Below are 21,158 nucleotides of genomic sequence, written 5' to 3' on the forward strand. Positions count from 1 at the left end.
CGTTTCGAGAGAAAATAATACAACTACAAATTAGGCACAGCACACATGTCAGGTAAACAATTTTGGGTGTCTGCACAATGAACGTTTTCAAAATTACATTGTCTTTTTTTTTTTTTTTTGTATCAGTTCGGCTTTGCCTCGGGGATTATTTGACTAATTTAGAAATACCTGAAATTCCCAGTGCTCAAACAAAAGTCCCTAAAGTCATCATTGGTGGAGTTTGTTTTAGGATGAGTGTGGCTGAATTGTATTGATGCGCTTTCCCGCTCTCCCCTCATATCATCGACTCACTCGCCAGCTAACGTTCACTCTCACGTCACAAGTGTTTCTCCCCCAAGCATGATGTGCTCCACCCGTGTTATTAACATGTTTGCCTTGCTCTTGCAGATGGCCGCCGACAGGAGCCGCTTGCGTTGCCGCGGTAACGGCTTCCTCACACCATTTTTGTCTTCAGCCTGCGCTAATTTATGTGTGATGGGGGGGGGGGGAAACTTCGAAAAATAAAGATATATATATTTTTTGCTGTTGTTATTTTTATTCTTTTTTGATTTGTTATTTTGATGTCGTTGTGAGTGTGTATCTGGACACAATATGCTTATAACCTGACACAACACTGGAGATAAAATTCCGTATCAATAAAATGTAAGCACATTTTTGAAACATTTGTATGCTTGTGGTGGTTCTCCATCTCCTCAGGTGGTCCTGCAACAGAAAGCGGAATGTTCTCACAAACTGGAAGATCTTAGGGCCTGGTTGGCAGGAGCCGCCGCCACTCTGGCAAATCAGAGAGTGGAATCGACAGCGGAATCGGATGACGTGAGCGTCCTGCAGGACAGGCAAAAAAAGCTGAAGGTGCAAAATCTCAAGTAGCCTTTCTTCCGGAGTTTTATACTGCAAAATTTAGATTTTTACCCTATAGCTAAGGTCTTATATGCGTGTCTCTTTTCCAGGAAGTGCAGAAGGACCTCCAGACCCGATCGGAAGAAGTGGCCGAGGCCATCCGCTCTGTGGAGGACTTGCTGGCCGAGCAAGGGGAAAGTTTGAGTGCGGAGGAGCGAGAGGGCCTGCAGGTGGAACTGAGGCGGATGAAGGAGCAGTACTCCGCCCTGACGGAGGCGGCCAACGCGTCCGTGACCGAGGTGGAAACTACTCTCGACGCCACGCTGCAGCACAACACACAGAGGGTGAGATGACATACAGATTTGCAATTTTATCACACTTCGCACATATTTAAAACTTATTTAAACACTCAAAACGTATTGAAACATATTTCAAAGTATTCCTCAATGATCAGTCTTTCGCTGACAAAAGTGGGAGACGATCATATAACATCACGTTGAAGAAATGAAGAGACTCGCTTGTACAATTCACCAAATGAGAGCCAAGTGCGATGTGTATAAAAAAAATAAAGAATTAGAAAATTAATTGTATGTTTAAACACTGAAATGTTCAACCAAACCATTTAATTTTGTCGAACAAAAGTCCCACAACTTAATGCTAACATAAAATGGAAACTTGGAAAATGAAAGCTGTGGACTGGGAAAAGTAGCACCATCTGGTCAACAAATTAAAAACAAATTGAACGCAAGTACCTTCAAGGATCATAGCTGACAATTCAAAATATTTTTGATGAACGAATATGTTCTGCATTCATTTCTAATCCCCGATTGTCTTGCTAGGCTAAAGCCTTTGAGGAGCTCCAGCAGACCCAGAACCAGATGGACTCCCTGCTGAAGGACTTAACCGCCGCTCACCAATCAGCAGCTCAAGACGTTCCCGACCTGCCCTCCTCGCACCCTGATTCTGCCGTCACATCCCACACGGGGGCGCTGCAGGTCCAGCCATTCTCCATTGCAGTATCTGTCAACATCTTCGCCTCCCCCAAAAAAAAAAAAAAAGAGATTGGGTTTTTGGGTTAACATACCAAATATGTTCACTTATGTGGTATTCTGTGACTCTTCCAGTTTCAGTTTTACAACCTGTTGATGACACGCTAAGCTCAGTGACGACTTCTATTTCAGAACATCCTGTTCAGTTTCCACCATTGCCAATAGCAATTGAATTGAATTGCTAATGGCAAAAATTGCATGAATTTTCACCCCCTCAGCACAATATTTTGTAAATAACATTTTGCTCCTATGGCTCGCAGATTTTGTGAAAAAACATATCGCTCCATCTTGGCGATTAATGTTGGCTCTTGTGTGACGCAGGCCGAACTTCAGCGACTGCAGGCACAGCAGACCCAGCTTCTCCACATCAGCCAATCAGTTCGCGCGTTGCTGGACCAGCCCGACTCCACGGTTCCTCCTGAGGAGAAGCGACGTCTGCGAGCCACACTTGATCAACTGCAGTCTGAGCACCAGCAGAAGCTACACACCTGCCAGGTAGACTAGTAGCGATAGTCAATTTTTTAAGCAAAAATGGGGAAAAAAATCAATTAAAAACAGAATCTCTAATCGAAATCCATAAGCAAAGTTGAGAATCGAAATTTCATCAAATATTCCCCATATCTTCGCTAGTTAATGATGTACTATTAACTTTTCGATATTGTTGCTTCCAGGAGCAACTGAGGAAGTCTGAGGCGTTGAAGGACGAGCTGGCAAAGTTTCTCCAGGAGCACGGCGATCTGGGCGCCTGGCTTGAGCAGTGTGAGCAGGAGCTGAAATGTTTGGGGGAAGGCGAAACGGACGCTCAGGAACTGAAGAACCGACTGGAGGAGCACAGAAAGGTTCAATAAACACTTGTCAGCGTCTCGTGTTATTTCACGGCAATGCTCGGGCCCCCTCTCTCCAGTGTCGTATGGTGTTTGCTGTAAAATGCATCTTGGCACAAAGTGCAACTTCTTCTACTTGCCTGCAGGTGGTGCTGTTAGCGCAGTAATTGCAACAAGGGGTGATAGCCAAAACAGATTCTTTTATCCAGTCGCGAATAAATTTGGATGTTTTCATGGTGTTCCACAGCTGGCCGAGGACATCATCTGCCACAAGGCCGACCTGCGCTTCGTTTCCATCTCCGGTCAGAAGGTTCTCGACTCCTGTCAGGGCGCCGTGGAACAGCAAGAAGGCGCGGGCGATGCTGCTGCCCTGGAGGCCACCAAGCAGCTGGTGACGGACCAGCTGCAAGACGCAAACCACAGATATACCTCACTCCATGCCAAGGTGAGCACTTTTTGGAAAAGATGTGCTGTGATCGTTTTTTTAAATTGAACACATTACTGGCAGAGAACATGTCCTGCAGTTTCTTAACTTGTTCTTCAACTGAACCTTTTACCAAGCTCCAAATTCAGGTTGACTGTCAAAAATGATTTAGTTTGTACTGGAACATACCGAAAAGTTGTGACGTGTCCAAAAAAAACACAAAGGGGGTAAGGGGCTTTGTTTTGGGCGATTTTTGGGTATATTTGGTTATATAATGATTCAACATGCACACCCAGGCATCGAGACCCATTGTCATGACAACGATTAAAAAAAACAAAACAATTTGGGATCAAACTTCTGCTTACCGAAAAAAAGTTATTCATCAATTTTTGGTCAAAATGCTAATAATCAGATGCAAATGGACTTACTTACATTAAGATGATGTTTTAATGACGTTAACAAGCAAAAGATGTTTATCAACTTCTTCCGATGTGTATTTCTGTACAGTCGTCAGAGTTGGGTGGACGCCTGTCGGGACTGCTGGAGCGCTACCAGCAGTACCAGGACGAGGTGGTCTCGCTCCACTCTTGGCTCAGCGTCCAGGAGCAGAACCAAAGCATCGCCAAGCCTTGCGGATCGACCGACCCCCAAGCCCTGCAGGACACCCTGCGTCAAGTCCAGGTAAAAGCACGGTTGCCGGTTCGCTACCAAACTGCTCTTGCCATATGAGCTTTTAGAGCATTTTTTTTTCTCTCCTCTGTGTGCGTTCAGCTACTGCAGGATGAGATGGCCGAGCGTTCGGTTCAGTTGGAGAAGGTGAAGCGAACTGGAAGAGTTCTGGTCAGTGTGGATGAGTTTCCCTCCCTGAAGGCTGTGGACATCTTGTGTGCCGCAGGTCTGAACCACCATCAGCACCCCGCCGCGTTCACATTGGCAACAGAACCTCTGCTTGAAATGTTCTCTCTCAATCATGTTCAGACGGTTTGGAGAAAAGGTTCTCGTCTCTGACGGCATCCGTATCGGAACGGGCCAAGCAGCTCCAGACGGCCGTGGCCCAGTCGGTGAGTGTGCAGGAGGGCTTGAAGGCTCTGCTGGCCTGGCTCGACACTCTGGATCTAGACCCCGCGCCCGTGGAGCCAACGGTGCAGGCGCTGCAGGATGCCCTGACTCAGAATCAGGTAGGACGCCAGGAACCCCTTTGTGTTTGAAAGTCTTAATAACATTCACGGTTCTGCGAGGAACTTAAAACAGCTGTTTTGACCAATTACATCAAATATCCCCCCCCAGAAACTTCGTCAGGAGCTCGTATCGCGGCAGGGCAGTGTGGAGGCCACGCAGGACTCTGTCTCCAAGTTGCTCCAAAGCCCCGATGCCCCCATGGCATCGGGCTTGCAGGGGTCGCTGGACGAACTTCGGCAAAGGTTCGCCGCCGGCCAGGTCAGCCAAGCAGAGCGGGAGGCAGAGCTGAAAATGTTGCTGCCCCGGCTGGAGAACTATGAACGACTAGCAGGCGACCTCCGGGCCTTCATCCAGAGTCGTGCCAAAGCTCTGACTCCAGCGGGGCAGCCTGATCGCTGCGTGAATGACTACCGGCAGAATGTGCAGGTCAGCATTTCGGCAAAGCATATCATTTCATCTCGGGAAAGTCAGAAAAACTGTCAAAATCATCTTGAAAGTCTCTTTGAAATAATTGATAAGATCGATGGATCACCCAGCCCTATTTTGAACACGCTTTTTGACAGGAAGTGAAGTCGGAGCTGCAACAGGAAGCGCCTCAGCTGAAGTCTTTCTGCGGCCTGGCGGAAGAGGTCAGCACATCACAAGTTTTGGGTCACACACAAAGCCTCCTGGAACATGTCAAAGGCATGTCGGATGACTTCAAGCAACTGGAGGACGATGTTAACCAAAGGTAAGAAAAGACAGCAAGGGAGCCATATTTGAATTTTTGGGGGTGATTTTTGTAAATCCCGCCTTTTGTTTATTACCAACAAAGATGAATAGTCAGTGTGACCTGCTTTACTGTAAGCATCAATTTTATGAATTTATTTAAAGCTTTTCTTAATTTTACCCCCTACCAATTGGAATTTCAATGGGATGATTTGGAATTTGAATGCAATGCACCCAAATTGGTAGTCTTATACTGAAATGGATGACGATGAAAAGCTAAAATGATGAGAAGGGGTAACTTCTCTGTCCACCTTCCAATTCTTTCCCCTGCCCGGTGCAGACTGGCGGCCATTTTGGCTTGCGAGCAGCAGCTGCTCCACTTCCGTGGGCTCTCTGGCTCCCTCCTCAGATGGCTTCAGGCGGCGCAGGAGCAGCTGCCCGCCAAGGAGGTCGCCCTGGACACTGAGGCGCTGCAGAGGCGAGTGCAGCAGCTGCAGGTGGGTCCGCCAACACTCCACGTGATTTCATGCCTCCTCCAAAGACTCCACTATAATCCGGTGATGATGATGATGATGACGATAATGCCGCCTTTAGGAACTGTTGAAGGAGTGGGAGTCGCAGGCGTCCAGGGTGCAGGAATTGAACAAGAGCAGCTCCGAACTGGAGGCGCAAGTCATTGACATCACAGCCCCACAGAACAAATCGGGTAAAAGCAGCTCCTCGATTCTCTTAACTGAACTATTAAGTATATCGCAACCTTTTTTGCCAGTCAATGCAGTTGTCAGAAACTGCTTTTACAAATTACATTTTATCTCAGGGATTCTAATGCCATAATAGTCTAAAGTAGTTGTGGGGTTTTTTTTTTTGTTTTTTTCATTGTGTGTTTCACAGGTGCTCCCCAAATCAATGGATCTGCTCCCGGGAGCGTCAACGGCATTCATACTTGTAAAGGTTGGAATGGCCAAATACATCTGCTTGCATGTTGCGTCATCCACACTATTATACACAATTTCTCATCCATGAACGCATCCTTTTTTGTGTTCCCATCCCGTCAGACTTGACGGAGATCCAAGTGGCCGTGTCTGACGTCAACACCCGACACGAGGCCCTGGGCGTAGACTTGAAGGAGCGCCTGGGCCGCCAGCAGGCCTCGCTGGAGCAGAGGCAGCAGGCCAGGCGTGGTGCCGAGGAGCTGCAAAGCTGGCTGAAAGACAAAGAGAAGAACCTCGCGCAGGGACATGCAGCCTCGCCGTCCAAGCCGGAAGTGGTGCGTGCCCAGGCCCAGGAGAACAAGGTCATTAATGATTTTCATGTCCGTATGTAGATTGCATTACAAGGCTACGTTTGAGATTTTCCTGTGCTACGTGAAAATATGCAATAAAGACTGTTTACATCAGACAGTATATTTATTCATAGCGAAAATGAACTTAAACCTTATAATTTAATCTCATGAAAGTCCACTAACTTAATGGTAACCAATAGTGGGAAAGGCACAGGCTAGGAGGAATTAGTATATATGTTGTCGTCAAATGGCAGATAAGCAAAACCTAATGTTAAATCTAGCACTAATAAAGACGTAACATCGAATGATGGCCAGGCACTGATGTCGGAGTTGGCTGAGCAAGCCGCCAGGGTAGAGGAGCTGAAGGGAACCCTGAGGAAGCTCATCGCCGAAAACCCCGACTCCCCTGAGGCAGACACATGGAGGCAACAGTTGCAGGAAATCGGTATGGGCTACCAAATACGATGTGCGAGTCATCACCACCCTTGACAAATACCTTTTTAACTCATTCAGTACCAGCCAATTCTAGACCAAGTCTGAAAAGACGTTTAAAAACGTCTTTGGGAGTGAATGAGTTGTCATTGGTTTTGAAGAAGAGCAAGAAACCATTTTCGGATGCACTTAAGTCATCTCTCCCATTGGCCGCCTCCCCTCAGACTCCCGTTGGCTCTCTGCAAATCAGACGGCGTCGCGCCGTCAGGCGGAGCTGGAGGCATGCGCCGACCGGCTGGGCAGCTTTGCCGCGGCAGCGTCTCAGCTCGGCCCCTGGCTGCGTGAGAAGGAGTTAATGATGAGTGTGCTTGGCCCGCTCAGCATCGACCCGAACATGCTAAACACGCAGAAGCAACAAGTACAGGTTTGTGTTCGCACGCACACACATGCAGACACATTTGATGTCAAGGAACTAGGTTGAAGTGATGCATCTCAATGCAGAGATGGGCAAATGCCATGCATGGAATGAGCATTGGGGGCTTTGCTGAACTGAACTGTCCTTACACTTTGAGAATCACTGACGAACGCCAATTTGTTCTAGTTCATGCTGCGGGAGTTTGAGACCCGTCGACCGCAGTTCGACCAACTCACCCAGTCGGCCGAGGGTATCCTCTTGCAGACACAGGACCCCAAAGAGCTGGAGGATGTCCGGGCCCAGCTGGAGGAGGTTTCCCAGCAGTGGCGTGACCTGATGGGCAAGCTGGACCAGCGTTCGGAGCACATCAACCAGGCACAGGGCACCAGCGAGCGCTACCACGCGCTCTTGCGTGAGCTGTCGGCCAGCACAGCGGCGCTTGCCGAGCGTCTGGACGGCCAGGCGGAGCTGAGCGCCCGACCCGAGGCCCTCAGGCAGCGCCTCCAGGAGACGGGCGAGATCCGCTGTGAGCTGGAGAGGCGCCGCGGCGAGCTGGCCGAGGCCGAGCAGCTGTGCCAGGAGCTGAGTGCCATCGTGGCTGAGCCTTATCTGAAAGGCGAGCTGAAGAAGAGGCTGGAAAACGTCAGCATCCCGCTCAAGAGTTTGGAGGAACGTGCAGGTGTGGAAAATGGCCTGAGAAATTCACCATCATGCCTTTTCTTACATTGATCAAATAAATACTTGATAGTTATAGCTCTACTTACCTTCCTGGTCAGCGAACAAAAGCACATTTAACTCATTCAGTACCAGCCAATTCTAGACCAAGTCTGAAAAGACGTTTAAAAACGTCTTTGGGAGTGAATGAGTTTTAAATATGTTTGACTTTTTGTCTTCTCCCCAGCGGACGGTCTGTCTCAGCTGCAGGCTGCGTTGTCCTCCACGCAGCAGTTCCAGCAGATGTTTGAGGACGTGCGCTCGTGGCTTGACCAGCAGACGGAGCTTCGGGACTCGTCGCCGGACGCGCTGCCCTGCCGTCCCGAGGCAGTCCGTTCGCTGCTGTCATCTGTTGCCGACCTCCAGCGCTCTGTCGCCGCCCAACGGGGCCCCTATGAATTGATCCAGGCAGAGGGCGCGTCGCTGCTGGCCGCCCTGCCCACCGATGGGGACGAGCGCACTGCCCTGCAGTCCCGCCTCACCTGCTTGCGGCAGGACTGGGAGGATGTCAACGGGAGGGTCTCGGAGCGGGAAAACAGACTGAAAAGCACCCTGAGCCTGGCGGAAAGCTACCAGCGGCACAAGGCCGAATTTGCACCCTGGCTGGATCAATGTGAGGAGAAAGACGCGGAAATCCAGCCGTCGCTCGAACCTGTGTGTCTGGATGAGGCCCTACAGAAAGGCAAGGGGCTCGCCTTGGACCTGGAGCGACGACAAACACTGCTGGTGGCCTTCAATACAGCAGCGGATCAGCTGCTCGAGCAGTGCCGCGTCGGAGAGGATGAGGTACTTCGTGTCTCATGACCTAATACAGGGACCTTTCCCAATGAGTCAGCTCAATGTTATTTTTATAGTTAAAGGCATTTTACAAATTCAAGTGACAAAGAACAAAAGTCCTCGTATCTTATACAGTGAAAAATTGCCATCTAGGAAGTAGCTGTTCCCAACTGCACTCAAGCACGGGTTTGCGAAGCTTACTGTCCGTCACACTGTTCAATGGCTTCAAATGTAAGATTATGCTGCTCGCTAACCTTAAGGTCAGAGACGAGAAGGCGCAGCTGAACCGGCGCATGGACGCCCTGGGTGAGCGTCTCCTCGGTAGCACGTCGCAGCTGGAGGAGCTCTCGGGCCGCCTCAAGGAGTTTGAGGAAGGTCGGCAGGCGGTGGAGAGACGCCTGGAGGCCGCCAAGCACCAGATCGAAGTCCAAGAGGCGCTTGGACCTCAGGTACTTTAAGATATTGATTGCCAATAATTGTTTTGTGGTGCTGATTGACAATTCATTAAGCATATATAATTTGTCTTTGTTGGGGCTATGCCAGTTACATATACAGTACTAATCTCTTAATAAACCTCTTGATGTTGTCATTTCAGGCTTGTAGCGCTAAGAGCTTGGAGAGGCTGAGGAGCCAGCAGGAAAACCTAGCATGCCTGCAGCCTCAGGTGGTCTACCTGCGCGACCTGGCACAAGGACTGGTGCAGGATGTCCCCCAGAGGCCAGAGGGCAGCGCTGAGGGCGCGCAGAGGCTGCAGGAGCAGGCGAAACACACCCAGAACGAGTTTGATGATGTCAGCAGCAAGGTGAGAAGAAATGTTTAGTGCAACCGCATTTATCGTTGGGAATACGTGCTAGACCCACATGCCATAGATGAAAACACACAATATAGGGAGTTCACTTGAAGGACACGAAAGGAGACTCTTGTTTGCACAGTTCGACAAGAACCCAAGCATGCTTGCTTCAAGCTTTTTTTGTCACCGCCATCTGAAATGCACTGTAAAACGGACAAATATTGTGCATTTAAGCAACAAAATGTTCAAACATTTAATTTCGTCAAATGAAACAATGCTAACATATGCTAACTCTCAGCGCAAAACAACACAGACTGGCTAACGAATCTAATCTTGGTGTTGCATTTATGTCTTCAGGAACACACACGGAGCAGCAGCACATACAAACAGAAAATGCTTCTATATTCTCAGTCTGTGTGAACAAGAGCAAAACAGTAATACACTGAAAGCACCCAACTCTGAATTTAGACTTGCTTGTACATTACACTTTAAAACATCTAAAAGTCTGTGATATAGTGGTGTAAATGATAACCATAATTTAGCAGAAATTCTGTGCATATTTCAAGATTACGATAATGTAAATATTAGCATAGCAATCCGGTTGAATAAGTAGTACTGCACAGCTGAGCTAAACAGTTTAGAAGTGCGTGCGTGTCTTAAATCATGCTGAAAGAAAACAGAGCTACTGAAGCAGTTTGGCTTTTTGACTTCCTGCGCCCGAATATGGTCAGTGTGGATCTTTGACACACGTGAAATGTAAACCGCTTGGCAGCCTGCTGTATTTACATCTCAACAGCCGCTCCATTCGGCACACTGGTACACGCTCAGATTTTATGCAAATGCACGATCTAGTGTACCTTGACCAGTGAGGACAACGCGGTTTAACAGACTGTTTAGTTTCATGAAATTACCTTGTAAAATACATATTTATTAAATTAAAAAAATTAAGAATAGTAAAAACAAACTTAGGAAATGAACGGCAAAGCGACAAGACTTTAAATGGAAGTGCACTGTAGGATATACATTTACAAAAGTGAAAACTAATTTGCGGAACTGGCAAATGACTAAATATGGAAACAAAATTAACTTTTAAAACACAAATTTGTGAAAGTTTTATTCAATTGAAAATGCAAAATGGGAAGCAGTATTCCACGATAAAGTAGCCATTGAAAACATATGACAGGGTAAATGTTTTTTTGTAGCTCGAAAGGAGAATACTGTACATGTACAAATAGATCCACGAAACACAAAAATCTCTGAAGTGATTTTGTGCTCCTCTCCCTCCATCAGCTGGAACAGTGTTGCTCCACGCTGGAATCGCGTCTGCACGGCGTGGGCGAGGTCCAGTCCCACGTTCGCGACGTCTTCTCGCGGCTGGCCGACCTGGACGACGAGTTGGACTCGCTGGGCCCCGTTGGACGAGACGCTGACTCCCTGGCCTCGCAGGCGGATACGCTGGGGGGCTTCCTGTCGCGTCTGGCCGCCCTCCGCACGGAGCTGGAGACGCACGCCGCCGAGTGTACGGCCATGTTGCGTCGCGAGGGTTCCTCGCCCGACCTGCTGGCTCTCAGGCGTGAGACAGAAGCGCTTGGTCGGCAGGCTGGAAAGGTGAGAGGAAGGAGTGGAGGTATGGGGGCATCTTTTTTCTTTTTTTTTTTTAAATTAGAAAAAAATACAGATTTAAATGAATAGCAAAACTGTATTTTTCCCCAACATTAATAAATTTACAAATGAAAAAAAATTAAATTAAAAAAATGACAAAACCCAAAAATATAATGTAAAAGAAAAATGTTGGAAACTACATTTTCAAAATTATAATTGGCAAAATTTATTTTTTTGCTCAATAATTTTTTTTACAAATGACAAATTTAAGAATGATAAAATTGTCAAATGGAGATGGTTTGAATAAAAATATTTTCACAAAATTAAAAATGATCATTTAAAAAAATGACACAATATGAAATAAATGTCCACCATTAACTCATTCAATACCAGCCAATTCTAGACCCCTTTTTTTTTTTTAACCCTAAGTCTTGGACAGTTTGGGAAAAAAAAGTATCTGGGGTTGAACGTGTGGAGTGTGAATATAAATATGTCTTTGGGAGTGAATGAGTTAAATAAAATTGTATTTAACAAAATTGGAAACAAAATTATCACATCAAAAACACAACTTGCCAATGCATTTCTTATATAAAAACTTTCTGAAATAAAAACTAAAGTTATGCTGTCACATTTATGAAAGTCAAAAGAAAAAAATTCAAGAGATGGGAAAAAAATGCGCATTTGGAATGGCACGGTAAAATAAACAAACATTTACAATCAAATCAACACATAAAAATGACAAGTGCCATGTGGGTTGCAGCTGAGCGAACGCGGCCAAGCGCATCTGGTGCAGATCCAGGACGCCTCCGAGCGAGTGGACGACTTCTACCGGCTGGTGGACGAACTGCAAGGCCTGGTGGGAGCCGCCGAGGAGGGTCTGAACACGCAGGCCCCGGTGGGCTCCGAGGTGGACGTCATCAAGCAGCAGCTCCTGGACTTCAAGGTCAGACCTGCTTCATTTCTCTTTGCTGCTTCTGCTGTTCTTTTTGCATTTGTCACTTCCCACACAAGACCCGCCCCCACTTCTCCTGCCCGCCTAAAAATACAAGTGCCGTTGGAAAAATGCCATTTTTGCGCTCATGAATCCGCCTCCCACTGTTTTGATCTCTTGTCGCCATTTAACTTTGTTTCCCAAAAGCGAAATGACTTCTTTGGAATCTTTGTCACCATTTTGGAGGATTCTGCATGCCCGAATACTTGCCAAGTTATGTATATTGGTTGTCTCCAACACGAGCTCCCCAAAGCAAACTCAGGAGCGCACCGTAGAAAGCATACAAAATAAAAAGGAGCCCCTTGCTCCGGTTTCCCCAATCGGCATGAAACTGGGTATTCCCCAACATTCATAACAGGACATAGCACAAAATCTCAAGAAGCCATGCCCAAAATTGAACAGGAAATCAGCTGTTTTTGGTTTGGAGCATTTTGGGTGAATTCCATAACCCGTATGTTGGCATATGCAACATCTGTCTCGGATACCCATTTCCAACTGGCCGAATTACTTGATAGGAATTTTTCAGTTATCTCTTTGGAGTTTGCCCATGCGTCCTTTTATAATTAACATACCCGCTCAATTTTGTCTCGCTTCCCGAACCTGGTGCTCAGGCTGGGTGGAGGATTGATGTATTCAAACTTTCCAACTGAGATTGTCATGTGACACGAATAACTCATTGCTGCGTTGTTCATTGGACCATTTCAATCTTGACCATCTTGTCCTCGTGCTGCACTTGAAAATGTGGAGCCGACCACAGGAATGTGCTTTACCGGCGCCACTCTTGGCCTTTTTTTTATAGCACTTTTTTCACAGGCATACATGCTGCCCTTTCGGTCGCCAGGCCATCACTAAAAAGATCATTTTATGGCTGTGATGTCACTTCCTGTGTTTGTGGGCCCAGGAGACATTATGATGGTGTCTGTGGGTCATTTTCTGAGGTGATGGATGGCTCATGTGAAAAGGCATTCGAAACATTCCGGCGTGCATTTCTTTCTCCCCCGGCCAGTGGAAAAAAAAAAAAGAAAGCAAGCGCCCCCGCTGCTGCGAGCTTGTGTGGGAGGATGGAATAGCGCTGGCCTTCGTTTTCAGAATCCCATCTTTTCTCCTCATTCTACAGCTAAGTCAAAGCCCCTCAATCATCAGACATTGTTTGGTATTGAACAGAGTGCAATCGGTAGAGTTTTGTGATTGATGCCAAGTTGTCTGATTCGAGGCAGAAGTGGCAGACTTCCTGTCATTCCAGGCATGGTTTCTTGATGCATTTTTGTGGGTCTACTGATGATAGCATGCCTACCAAATTTCATGTACCGGTAGCTTAGTGAAACTGGAATCGACAGGGACTCCTCATGGGAGGGACATTTATAGTCAAGTTGATGTGGGGATGTAGTTAAGGATAGCAGCCCAGAGATCTCATTATGCTGCCGATATGTGGGGCAAAGTGTGCTAAAACTTTTAAAGCACTATTAAACCCCTCCCTTGTTACTCCCCATGTGCATGTAAGCGATCCCCCTCCATTCCAAAATCTGTCTGGCCTCCCCTCCCCCGATGGACCCTTTTCCAATCCACAGCCATGATGTCATACAACCTCAACGGAATGGGTGGGGCGCAAAGAGAGGCGGGGGGGGGGGGTCCGCTTCATTATTGGGGGCAAGGTTCATGGTGGGCGTGAGGTGTGCTTGTTTCCCACTAGACTTTAATTTAAACATGGCCGCCGGATGCTTCTGATTCCTTGCCGTCTTTTTCCGGACAGTGCGGGGAATCTCAGCTGTCCATATATTTATACGCACACACAAACACACACACACACACTTGCACATTTAGGGTGCGGCAACAGCCCGTCCACCCCCAACTCGTGCAGCTGACGCACACACACACACACACACACACACACACAGACACACACACACGGGCTCTGCAGCCTGTCCTGAGTATGTCCAACTGTAGCTATACAGTACACAACATCTTGTGTGTGTGCGTGTGTGTGTGTGTGTGTGTGTGTGTGTGTGTGTGTGTGTGTGTGTGTGTGTGTGTGTGTGTGTGTGTGTGTGTGTGTGAGCGTGTGTGCACTTAAGTATGTGTCAATGACTGTTAACCTATCCCCTCCCCCTACCCCCTTTTCATATTCCTCGCCTCCTCTACTAACATTACCTAATCAATTCATCCTCCACCTCGTCGGAGTCTCAACAGAGCACCTTTTAGCCAATGAGTCATTGTGACACACACACACACACACACACACACACACACACACACACACACGGTGTCTTTTAGATAATGGGTGTAAGCGCTGAGCTAAAGTGGGTCATATGAATTGTCCCGTCGGTCCGCAAAGGAAACTTCTTTTGAGGTTCCCAGTACACAAGACAAAAATTCCAAATTAAGATTTGCCTGCTTGGGTTTGAAGATTTTGAGTGCTAACGCTAAACCGGGTAGCCGAGTTAACAATCAACCTCTCGACTATGACGACGGCTGTGTGAGAGAGAGAGACTGCATGTGTGTGTGTGCGTGTGCGTGTGTAAGGAGGCTGATGTCACTTGGCTCACATCATTTCTGTAAACTTGATTTGCCTGACTGAACTTTTCCTGTAACACATGACTCTCACTCTTTCTCTCTCTCTCACACACTCACCTACTCACTCACGTCTCTCCAAATGAAGAACAATGTTCGCTTTTCGTGTTCTATGATTCAGTGGTATATTTCAGAAATGGTGTGTGCGTGTGCTCCACTTCCAGGTTGTGTGTTGCCTCATCTGTTGTGAATTACCTTAGTATGCCAAGCCTCGGGCCCGCCTACTCGGTTTTATTTATTTTGTTTCATTCGAGATGATATTTCATATCTTCTTTTGTCTCAGAAGAGGTCAACTATTAGGAGTGTCCGCGTAGTGTCTCTTAATTACACACACGCACACACACTTCTTTTGTTCGGTCTGCGCATTTACCGCCAAAACACATGCGAGCTCTCAAGTGTTTACGACGTGGAAAGTCCTTGCCGCGTTATTCACATGCGCGTATCAAACTTGGTGTGTGTTACGTCCGCATGCGTGGGTAGGGACATACTGCCTGTGAAGTTGTGTGTCCGGGAGGAATCGGGCTGCTGGGTTAATGTTTAAATGAAGGCAAAGAAGTGGGTGACTCAGGAGGAGGGTGACTGTTGTTGAAAAAGAGCTTAAGTAAACATATGTGAACAACAAAAAGAATTGTCAGCAGCATTTGAATGTTACGTGGCCGTCCATGTACGGTATAAATAAATTGCATCTATGTGTTATGTTAAAAAAAAAAATCAACAAATAAAATCAATTTTTGCAGGTTAAACACGATAACTAAAAATAATACTTGCGTTGCTGCTCCATGTGTGTGAAAGTAGTTGGTTTAATGTTCGTGATCACCGCAACATTTTTTCTAATTTCCGTTAGCTCGTCTTTCGTGTTTCGCGCAATATGTTAGCATTGAGCTAATGGGCAGAAATATAAATTGGCTTAACATTTTGGTGTTTCTTTGCCTCTTTGTTGATTTATGTGTCCGTTTTACAATTCAGCTGGGATGAAAAAGGAAGTGAATCTCCTATTTGATGGTTGGTAACGTGCTCCTGTTGAAGTAGAGCAGTCAAGGCTCGCCTGCTCTTCTTGGTGTGCAGTTAGTTAGCTTCCTCGGACTAAGAGCTGTCCTGATAATGATGATGGAGGAAAGGAGATAATGAATGGAGAAGCCTTTGCCTAATCACATTTAACCGTGAGCACATCACTGAGGGTCAAACGGTCACACTTGTCAATAACGGCGATAAGGGAGGAGGCGCGACACTGTTATTTAAATGAGTTGAATCCTTTTATAGCCTCCATTTTCTTTTTAGCGCCTCGATTTATGCGAGCAACAGAAGGAGCAAAGGCTTTTTAGAATCACGTTGCTCCTTTTGCGTCCGACATTCATCAACAAGAAATCAACATTTGGAAGCCTTTCTCATACACCAAAAGCCATGAAGACAGTTTTTTATCACGACATTTGGTAATCATATCTATGGAGATTCACAGAAAAGTATCAAGAAGCCATGTTGTGAAAGGATAGGAAGTCTGCGATGTTGGTTCGAAGTCGCCATTTTAGGGTTATTTCCAGGTATTTCTATCCCGAATATAGTTTCACTTAGCAACATAAAATATGGTAGACATGTCTACTATGAGTGACCCACAAAAAAAAAAGACAAAAAATCTCAAGATTCCATTCCTGAAAAGACACTGGAAGTCCACCATTTTGGGATATTATTTTTTTAAATCACTTACGTGTTGGTGGAGCCTGGCAGCGAAGCTAAATAACTCCCCATCAATCTTGAAACTCTTAATAACACAACTCCATAAGGTCAGGAGCTTGAGCAAATGTCGTTTGGTAGTGATGGTGGCGCCTTTAAAGATTTGTAGGTGCCCTCTACAGTAAGATCACCACTCCTAATGTTCCTTCACAGTCTATATTGGAGCCCTTTGTCGGACTTTCTCTTATTTTCACCTCACTTTTCCTCCATGCAAATAAGTCTTCATGATTGTGAAGGAAGGGTTGGGGGGGGGGCACAGCTGATCACGTGAGATATTGTGCATTGTGTGGGTGTGTGCAACAAAGCAGCGAAAAAACACTTTTGTTTCCACCGAGCCATTTGCCTGAGACAGAGCAGTGACAGCTGCAGCGCAACTGACTGTGTGTGTGTCTGTGTGTGTTGGCGGTTGCAAAGAAAGACTGGAGTATTTAGCACATTTGACATGCAGGCCACGGGTGCGACAGTCGAGTGAGGCTTCGATACTAGTGTGCATTGTTGGGGGTCTGAGGAAGACCAGCACCCGGTGTTGCGGAAGCTTTGCTTCAAGGGGAACAGATGAGTCGAGTAGCCACAAATTGTACTCAAGAGTCGTGTTGATATTGAATGACTATATTATTATATGATATTGAATGAATATACCTCAACTAAAAGCAATTAGTCCTCCAAATAGGATACTTCAGATAAGTATTCAGTGGAAAGAAAGGACTCAGGTCCTGGCTAACTTGACTAAATTCTGCCCCAATAAACTGTGCGAATAAGGAAATATAAACAAAAGAATCCAAAAAGTAATGGATTCCATTTTGTTTTTCTGCCTATTTTGTTTAGGCAGCTGTGTAACATTGATTTCCTGCCTTAGAAGACTTGTCTCTACCAACTTGTGTGAGGCGATTGTTTGTTTTTGGAGTTGAAACTTTAATTTTATAGAGCAGTGATTTCTAATCAGTGCTCTGGGAAATTATCAACTAAACAGGGCAGGGATTTCACAGTGAATCGAGATGACTTTTGATTACGTGGCTTTGAGTGTGCGTTTCACCAAGTTTTGAGAGAAAAATCACACTTGGGCGCGCCAGTTTGTGAGATAACTCCGCTAACAGAGTTGTTGCTACTTGGTGGACCAAGGAGGCGGAAGTACACACGTGTCCCTGGGAAGCCTGAAACGTTAGATAACATGGCAAGAACAATGTGGCAGCGCATTTAAGGGTGTAGCGGGTGACTGTGTCGCCACTTGCTTGGGATCTGCTCCCATGTTTTGCGTGGAATTCTGAAGAGCCAGACCACTAAACCCCACCCACCACCGCTTTGCCCCCCCCTCCTCCCACCACCACCACCCTCCTCGGCCTCTCCCACTGACACTCTCCATGGTCTCCCCCAGCCTGGATTGAGTTTCAGACGGGAATGCGCAAGTGGAACCTGTGTGTGAATCACCCGCTTTTGTATGAATGTGTATTTAAAAGTGCACTTAATTGTTGCAAAGAAGCAGCTCAACAAAGCCTGGACTGTTGCTTTGCTGGTGGAAGACTCGCTCATTCAATCACGTGTCAACTCTTCTTATGCTCCGTGTGTACACTCCGCTCCCATTCGAGCTTTTTGTGCAGCTTAGAGAAGGGCCAAAGCGTTTTTTTTTTCTTTTTTACAATAGTTTTTGCCAGACAGGTGAGCCTTATTTTGCCAGACATATTCCTCCTTTAATTGTTTAGCGTGTTGCTTTCCTGCGGTATTTCCGACACACAACTTTCTCTCCAGATCACCCCCCCCCCCCTTTTTTTTTTAAGCAAGACAGGAAACCGGCATGATTGGAGCACTTCCTGTGTTTGAATACCCGTGCAGGAAACAGAACAAACGGAGTTAAATTCAAATACAAACAGAGAGAGAGAGAGAGAGAGAGAGAGAGAGAGAGAGTTTTTTCAGCAGCTGCAAACCATTTGAGGTGCTGTGCGGCGGACTGAGAAGGGGCAGAGAGCACAGCTTGGAAGCACACAGAAAGAAAAGGATAGGAGGAGAAAAAGGGGAACTGCGTGGCACTTTGTTTCCCAGAGAGAGGAGGGGGAGAGAGAGCGAGAGAGAGCGAAAACCAAGCCGGCAGTGGGAAACGGCGAGAGGAGCGTCCCGGGATTTTGTTGCGCTAACGAGGGAGGAGGACGCCGCCTGCAACCCCAAAAGCTGGCAGCGGTGCTGGGAGGGCTGTCTGGGTCTCTGCCCCCTGGATACCATCCCGACGCTCACTGCCTGGATGGGGATTCGACACCCTCCCGCCCCTTTTCTTTTATTTCAATCTTCCCCTGAGGAGAATTTGCCTGCTTTGGAGTTGCTGCACCACCTCTCCCCCAGGAGCTGTGGATGAACCGAAAATGAGAAAGAAAGTAAGCCGCTTTGAAACTGGGAGTGAAATCCACGGGGACACCACTTTTTCCTCTTTTGGATGGTATTTTGAGGAAAATTTTTTTTCTGTTACTGCGCTGCTGAGACATCTTGGAATCCTGAGAGAAATTCTTTGTGACGGGAGGAAGGACTGGAGCCAGCACTGACATTCTTTTTTTGCGCTTTCCACACGCTCACTCTTTGCAGATAAGCGTGTGGCTTTTGGCACCTTAAAAGGAGACTTTTACACTTCACTTTGCCACCGAGAAGGGGATGCAGCAGGGTTGAGCTCGAGAAGAGCCGCACATCAGCCACAGTATGACTTTTTCTTTCTGACTATGGATGAGGACACCGCTGCCACGCTCCTCTCGTCAAGGCGACACAAAGGGATGTTGTCGCCTTGCTTTGGACTTTGTGCCTCTGAGAGGCGAGGGAGATAATGACTCTTACTCCTTCGCTCAGCGCCGGCAGTCTTCTCTCCTCTTAAATAAACACGACTTGTGATTAATATGGTGCCGAGAGGGAGGACCGCCTGTGTTGCTCCCTCGCCGGTGCCATGCAGCATCACACAAAGACCACGCAGTTGCACAGCTGTCGACGTGACATAGTGGACGAGACCTCTCCCAGGACTTTGTCCGATTCCAAATGTACTCTTGGTTTTGTGGATTTCTTCAAAGGGACTGTCTTGTTGTGTGTTGTTTTTTTATTTGCCATCTGGTGCACTTGGAACAAACTTGACGCTTTTTGCGGCACGCCGGAGCCAGTGAGGTCAACATGGGGAAGCCCCTGAGTCGCCCGGACTGTCTACAACAGAGTCCCCGCTGCCTGGGCAAAGGCGACGAGGACGAGGCCTATATTGAGGATTGCTACGTCCCGCAGAGGTCCATATATGACACCATGCGCATCAATGAGCAGATTGATCAAGGGGCCAAATTGTGCCAACCCTCACGGAGCACTCTGGGCTCGGGTGGGGAGATACGAGGCGAAGGGAGTACACTTTCCAGCAACGGAACTATCGGAGCCGACCTTGGAGGCGTCTTTGTCTCTCGGGCTGTGGAAAACCCCGGAGGAGCCAGGAAACTGGACGAGAGAGTGATCTTTGATGCCCTGAAACTGACTGGCGATGCTCAGATTATTTCGCCGCCTGTGGGCATCGTGAGTTCAGGTCTAACTAACCCGCCTTCGGTGTCTGCCTCAGGAGTATCTGTGGTGGCCAAGAGGCGCTATCAGGCTGGAGAGAAGCGGGACAACCCGAACCGTCGGTCTTGGAAAGCTTTTATGCCACCGAGCTTTCCAGAATTTACAGAGAGAATTGAGTTTGCGTCTGTTGAATGTTCAGAAAAGTGTTCTGCGGCAGCAGGCCTGCCTCACTCTCCTCTTTCGCCTGTTCCGCTGGCGCACCCATTCACGCCGACCTGCTCAACACCTTCCTTGCCGCCTTACACACCCTCGCCATCATCCGCCCCTCACACCCCTCCCGTCTTTGCCTCGCCCACCGTTTTCCCCCTGCCACCGCTCCCGCAGCATCCCAGCAAACCAAGGCAGATTCACCCTTCGTTGCACAAAGCTAAACAATCTGATCTGTCGTCCTCACCTTCCAAAGACCCGGGGCACACATTTAGCCACACACCCAGGACTTGTGAGCAGCAGAGCCCGAGAAAAAATTCAGAACGCAAACAAACTATCAGCTCTTGTAAGGGCGAAATTAGGCAAATTGCTGAGGAAACTGTGGAATTACTTAAAACCTCAGATTCCGAGAGGGATTCCCCACTTTTAGAACTGGACCAGAGTGACGATATGCCTCTTCTGCCACCAAAACCAGTCTTCTGCCCTCCCACCAAGGCCCGTACGTGGCCCCGTGGAATGACACCAGGGAAAAAGACCATGGTGGGCCTCAGGCACAACTTCTCCTTTCTCCCACCTCTCCCTCCGCTTTTAGGTGAGGAGAGCTGCCAGGATGAAGAGTCACTATATTTGCTGGATCCTCCGTCGCCATTCTTGAAGGAAGACGAAAGGCCGGCATACAGAGCTTTGCCTCCATCCCCCTCGAACAGTCAGCTGGGTGGCGATGAGGGTCTGCTCAGGTGGGAAGGCAATCTCAGAGAGCGCACGGCTTCTGAGCTCAAGTTTGAGGAGGACGAGCGTCAGATTCTCGAGGAGGAAGAAGAGCAGGAGGATGCGGAGATGCTTGAGAGCAGGGAGGACGCGTGGACTCTGGAAAGGGCTAAAGCGGAGGAAGAGAGAGCTGAACGAGAGGAGCGAGAATGGGAAGCAGTCCTGAAATTGGATAACAGGGACATGATCGACCAGTCATGGGAAAAATTGGAATCGGAGGGATGGGAATTAACCGGCTCTTCTGGACAGTGGCCTGTGTTAACCCCTCCTGTGGGCTTTGGAGGCCTCGAGGCACCCAGCGCCTCGCCCTGCCCCAGTTCTGAGGCCGAATCAGATGACCTCTTCCTCGAGCTGGAAAGACA

The 21,158-nt window shown here is 47.6% G+C and overlaps 1 protein-coding gene across 1 annotated transcript in view; it reads left to right on the forward strand.

Moving 5' to 3' along the window:
- macf1a (microtubule actin crosslinking factor 1a) overlaps positions 1–21,158 on the forward strand; it is a 74,782-nt gene that overhangs the window by 23,293 nt on the left and 30,331 nt on the right. Inside the window, exons 36-58 of the mRNA XM_086136148.1 lie at positions 697–852; positions 951–1,184; positions 1,680–1,835; positions 2,211–2,384; positions 2,561–2,728; positions 2,961–3,158; positions 3,645–3,818; positions 3,909–4,032; positions 4,116–4,315; positions 4,425–4,742; positions 4,880–5,046; positions 5,365–5,521; positions 5,619–5,730; positions 5,916–5,975; positions 6,080–6,318; positions 6,622–6,751; positions 6,963–7,162; positions 7,340–7,832; positions 8,055–8,653; positions 8,905–9,093; positions 9,240–9,446; positions 10,725–11,042; positions 11,797–11,979. Coding sequence (XP_085992274.1) covers positions 697–852; positions 951–1,184; positions 1,680–1,835; positions 2,211–2,384; positions 2,561–2,728; positions 2,961–3,158; positions 3,645–3,818; positions 3,909–4,032; positions 4,116–4,315; positions 4,425–4,742; positions 4,880–5,046; positions 5,365–5,521; positions 5,619–5,730; positions 5,916–5,975; positions 6,080–6,318; positions 6,622–6,751; positions 6,963–7,162; positions 7,340–7,832; positions 8,055–8,653; positions 8,905–9,093; positions 9,240–9,446; positions 10,725–11,042; positions 11,797–11,979 — 4,956 coding nt within the window. The remainder of the gene's footprint in view (positions 1–696; positions 853–950; positions 1,185–1,679; positions 1,836–2,210; positions 2,385–2,560; positions 2,729–2,960; positions 3,159–3,644; positions 3,819–3,908; positions 4,033–4,115; positions 4,316–4,424; positions 4,743–4,879; positions 5,047–5,364; positions 5,522–5,618; positions 5,731–5,915; positions 5,976–6,079; positions 6,319–6,621; positions 6,752–6,962; positions 7,163–7,339; positions 7,833–8,054; positions 8,654–8,904; positions 9,094–9,239; positions 9,447–10,724; positions 11,043–11,796; positions 11,980–21,158) is intronic.

This window comes from Hippocampus guttulatus, chromosome 18 (genome assembly GCF_054856545.1).
Source record: "Hippocampus guttulatus isolate MCC_2025c chromosome 18, RoL_Hgut_1.0, whole genome shotgun sequence".
Lineage (NCBI taxonomy): Eukaryota > Metazoa > Chordata > Actinopteri > Syngnathiformes > Syngnathidae > Hippocampus > Hippocampus guttulatus.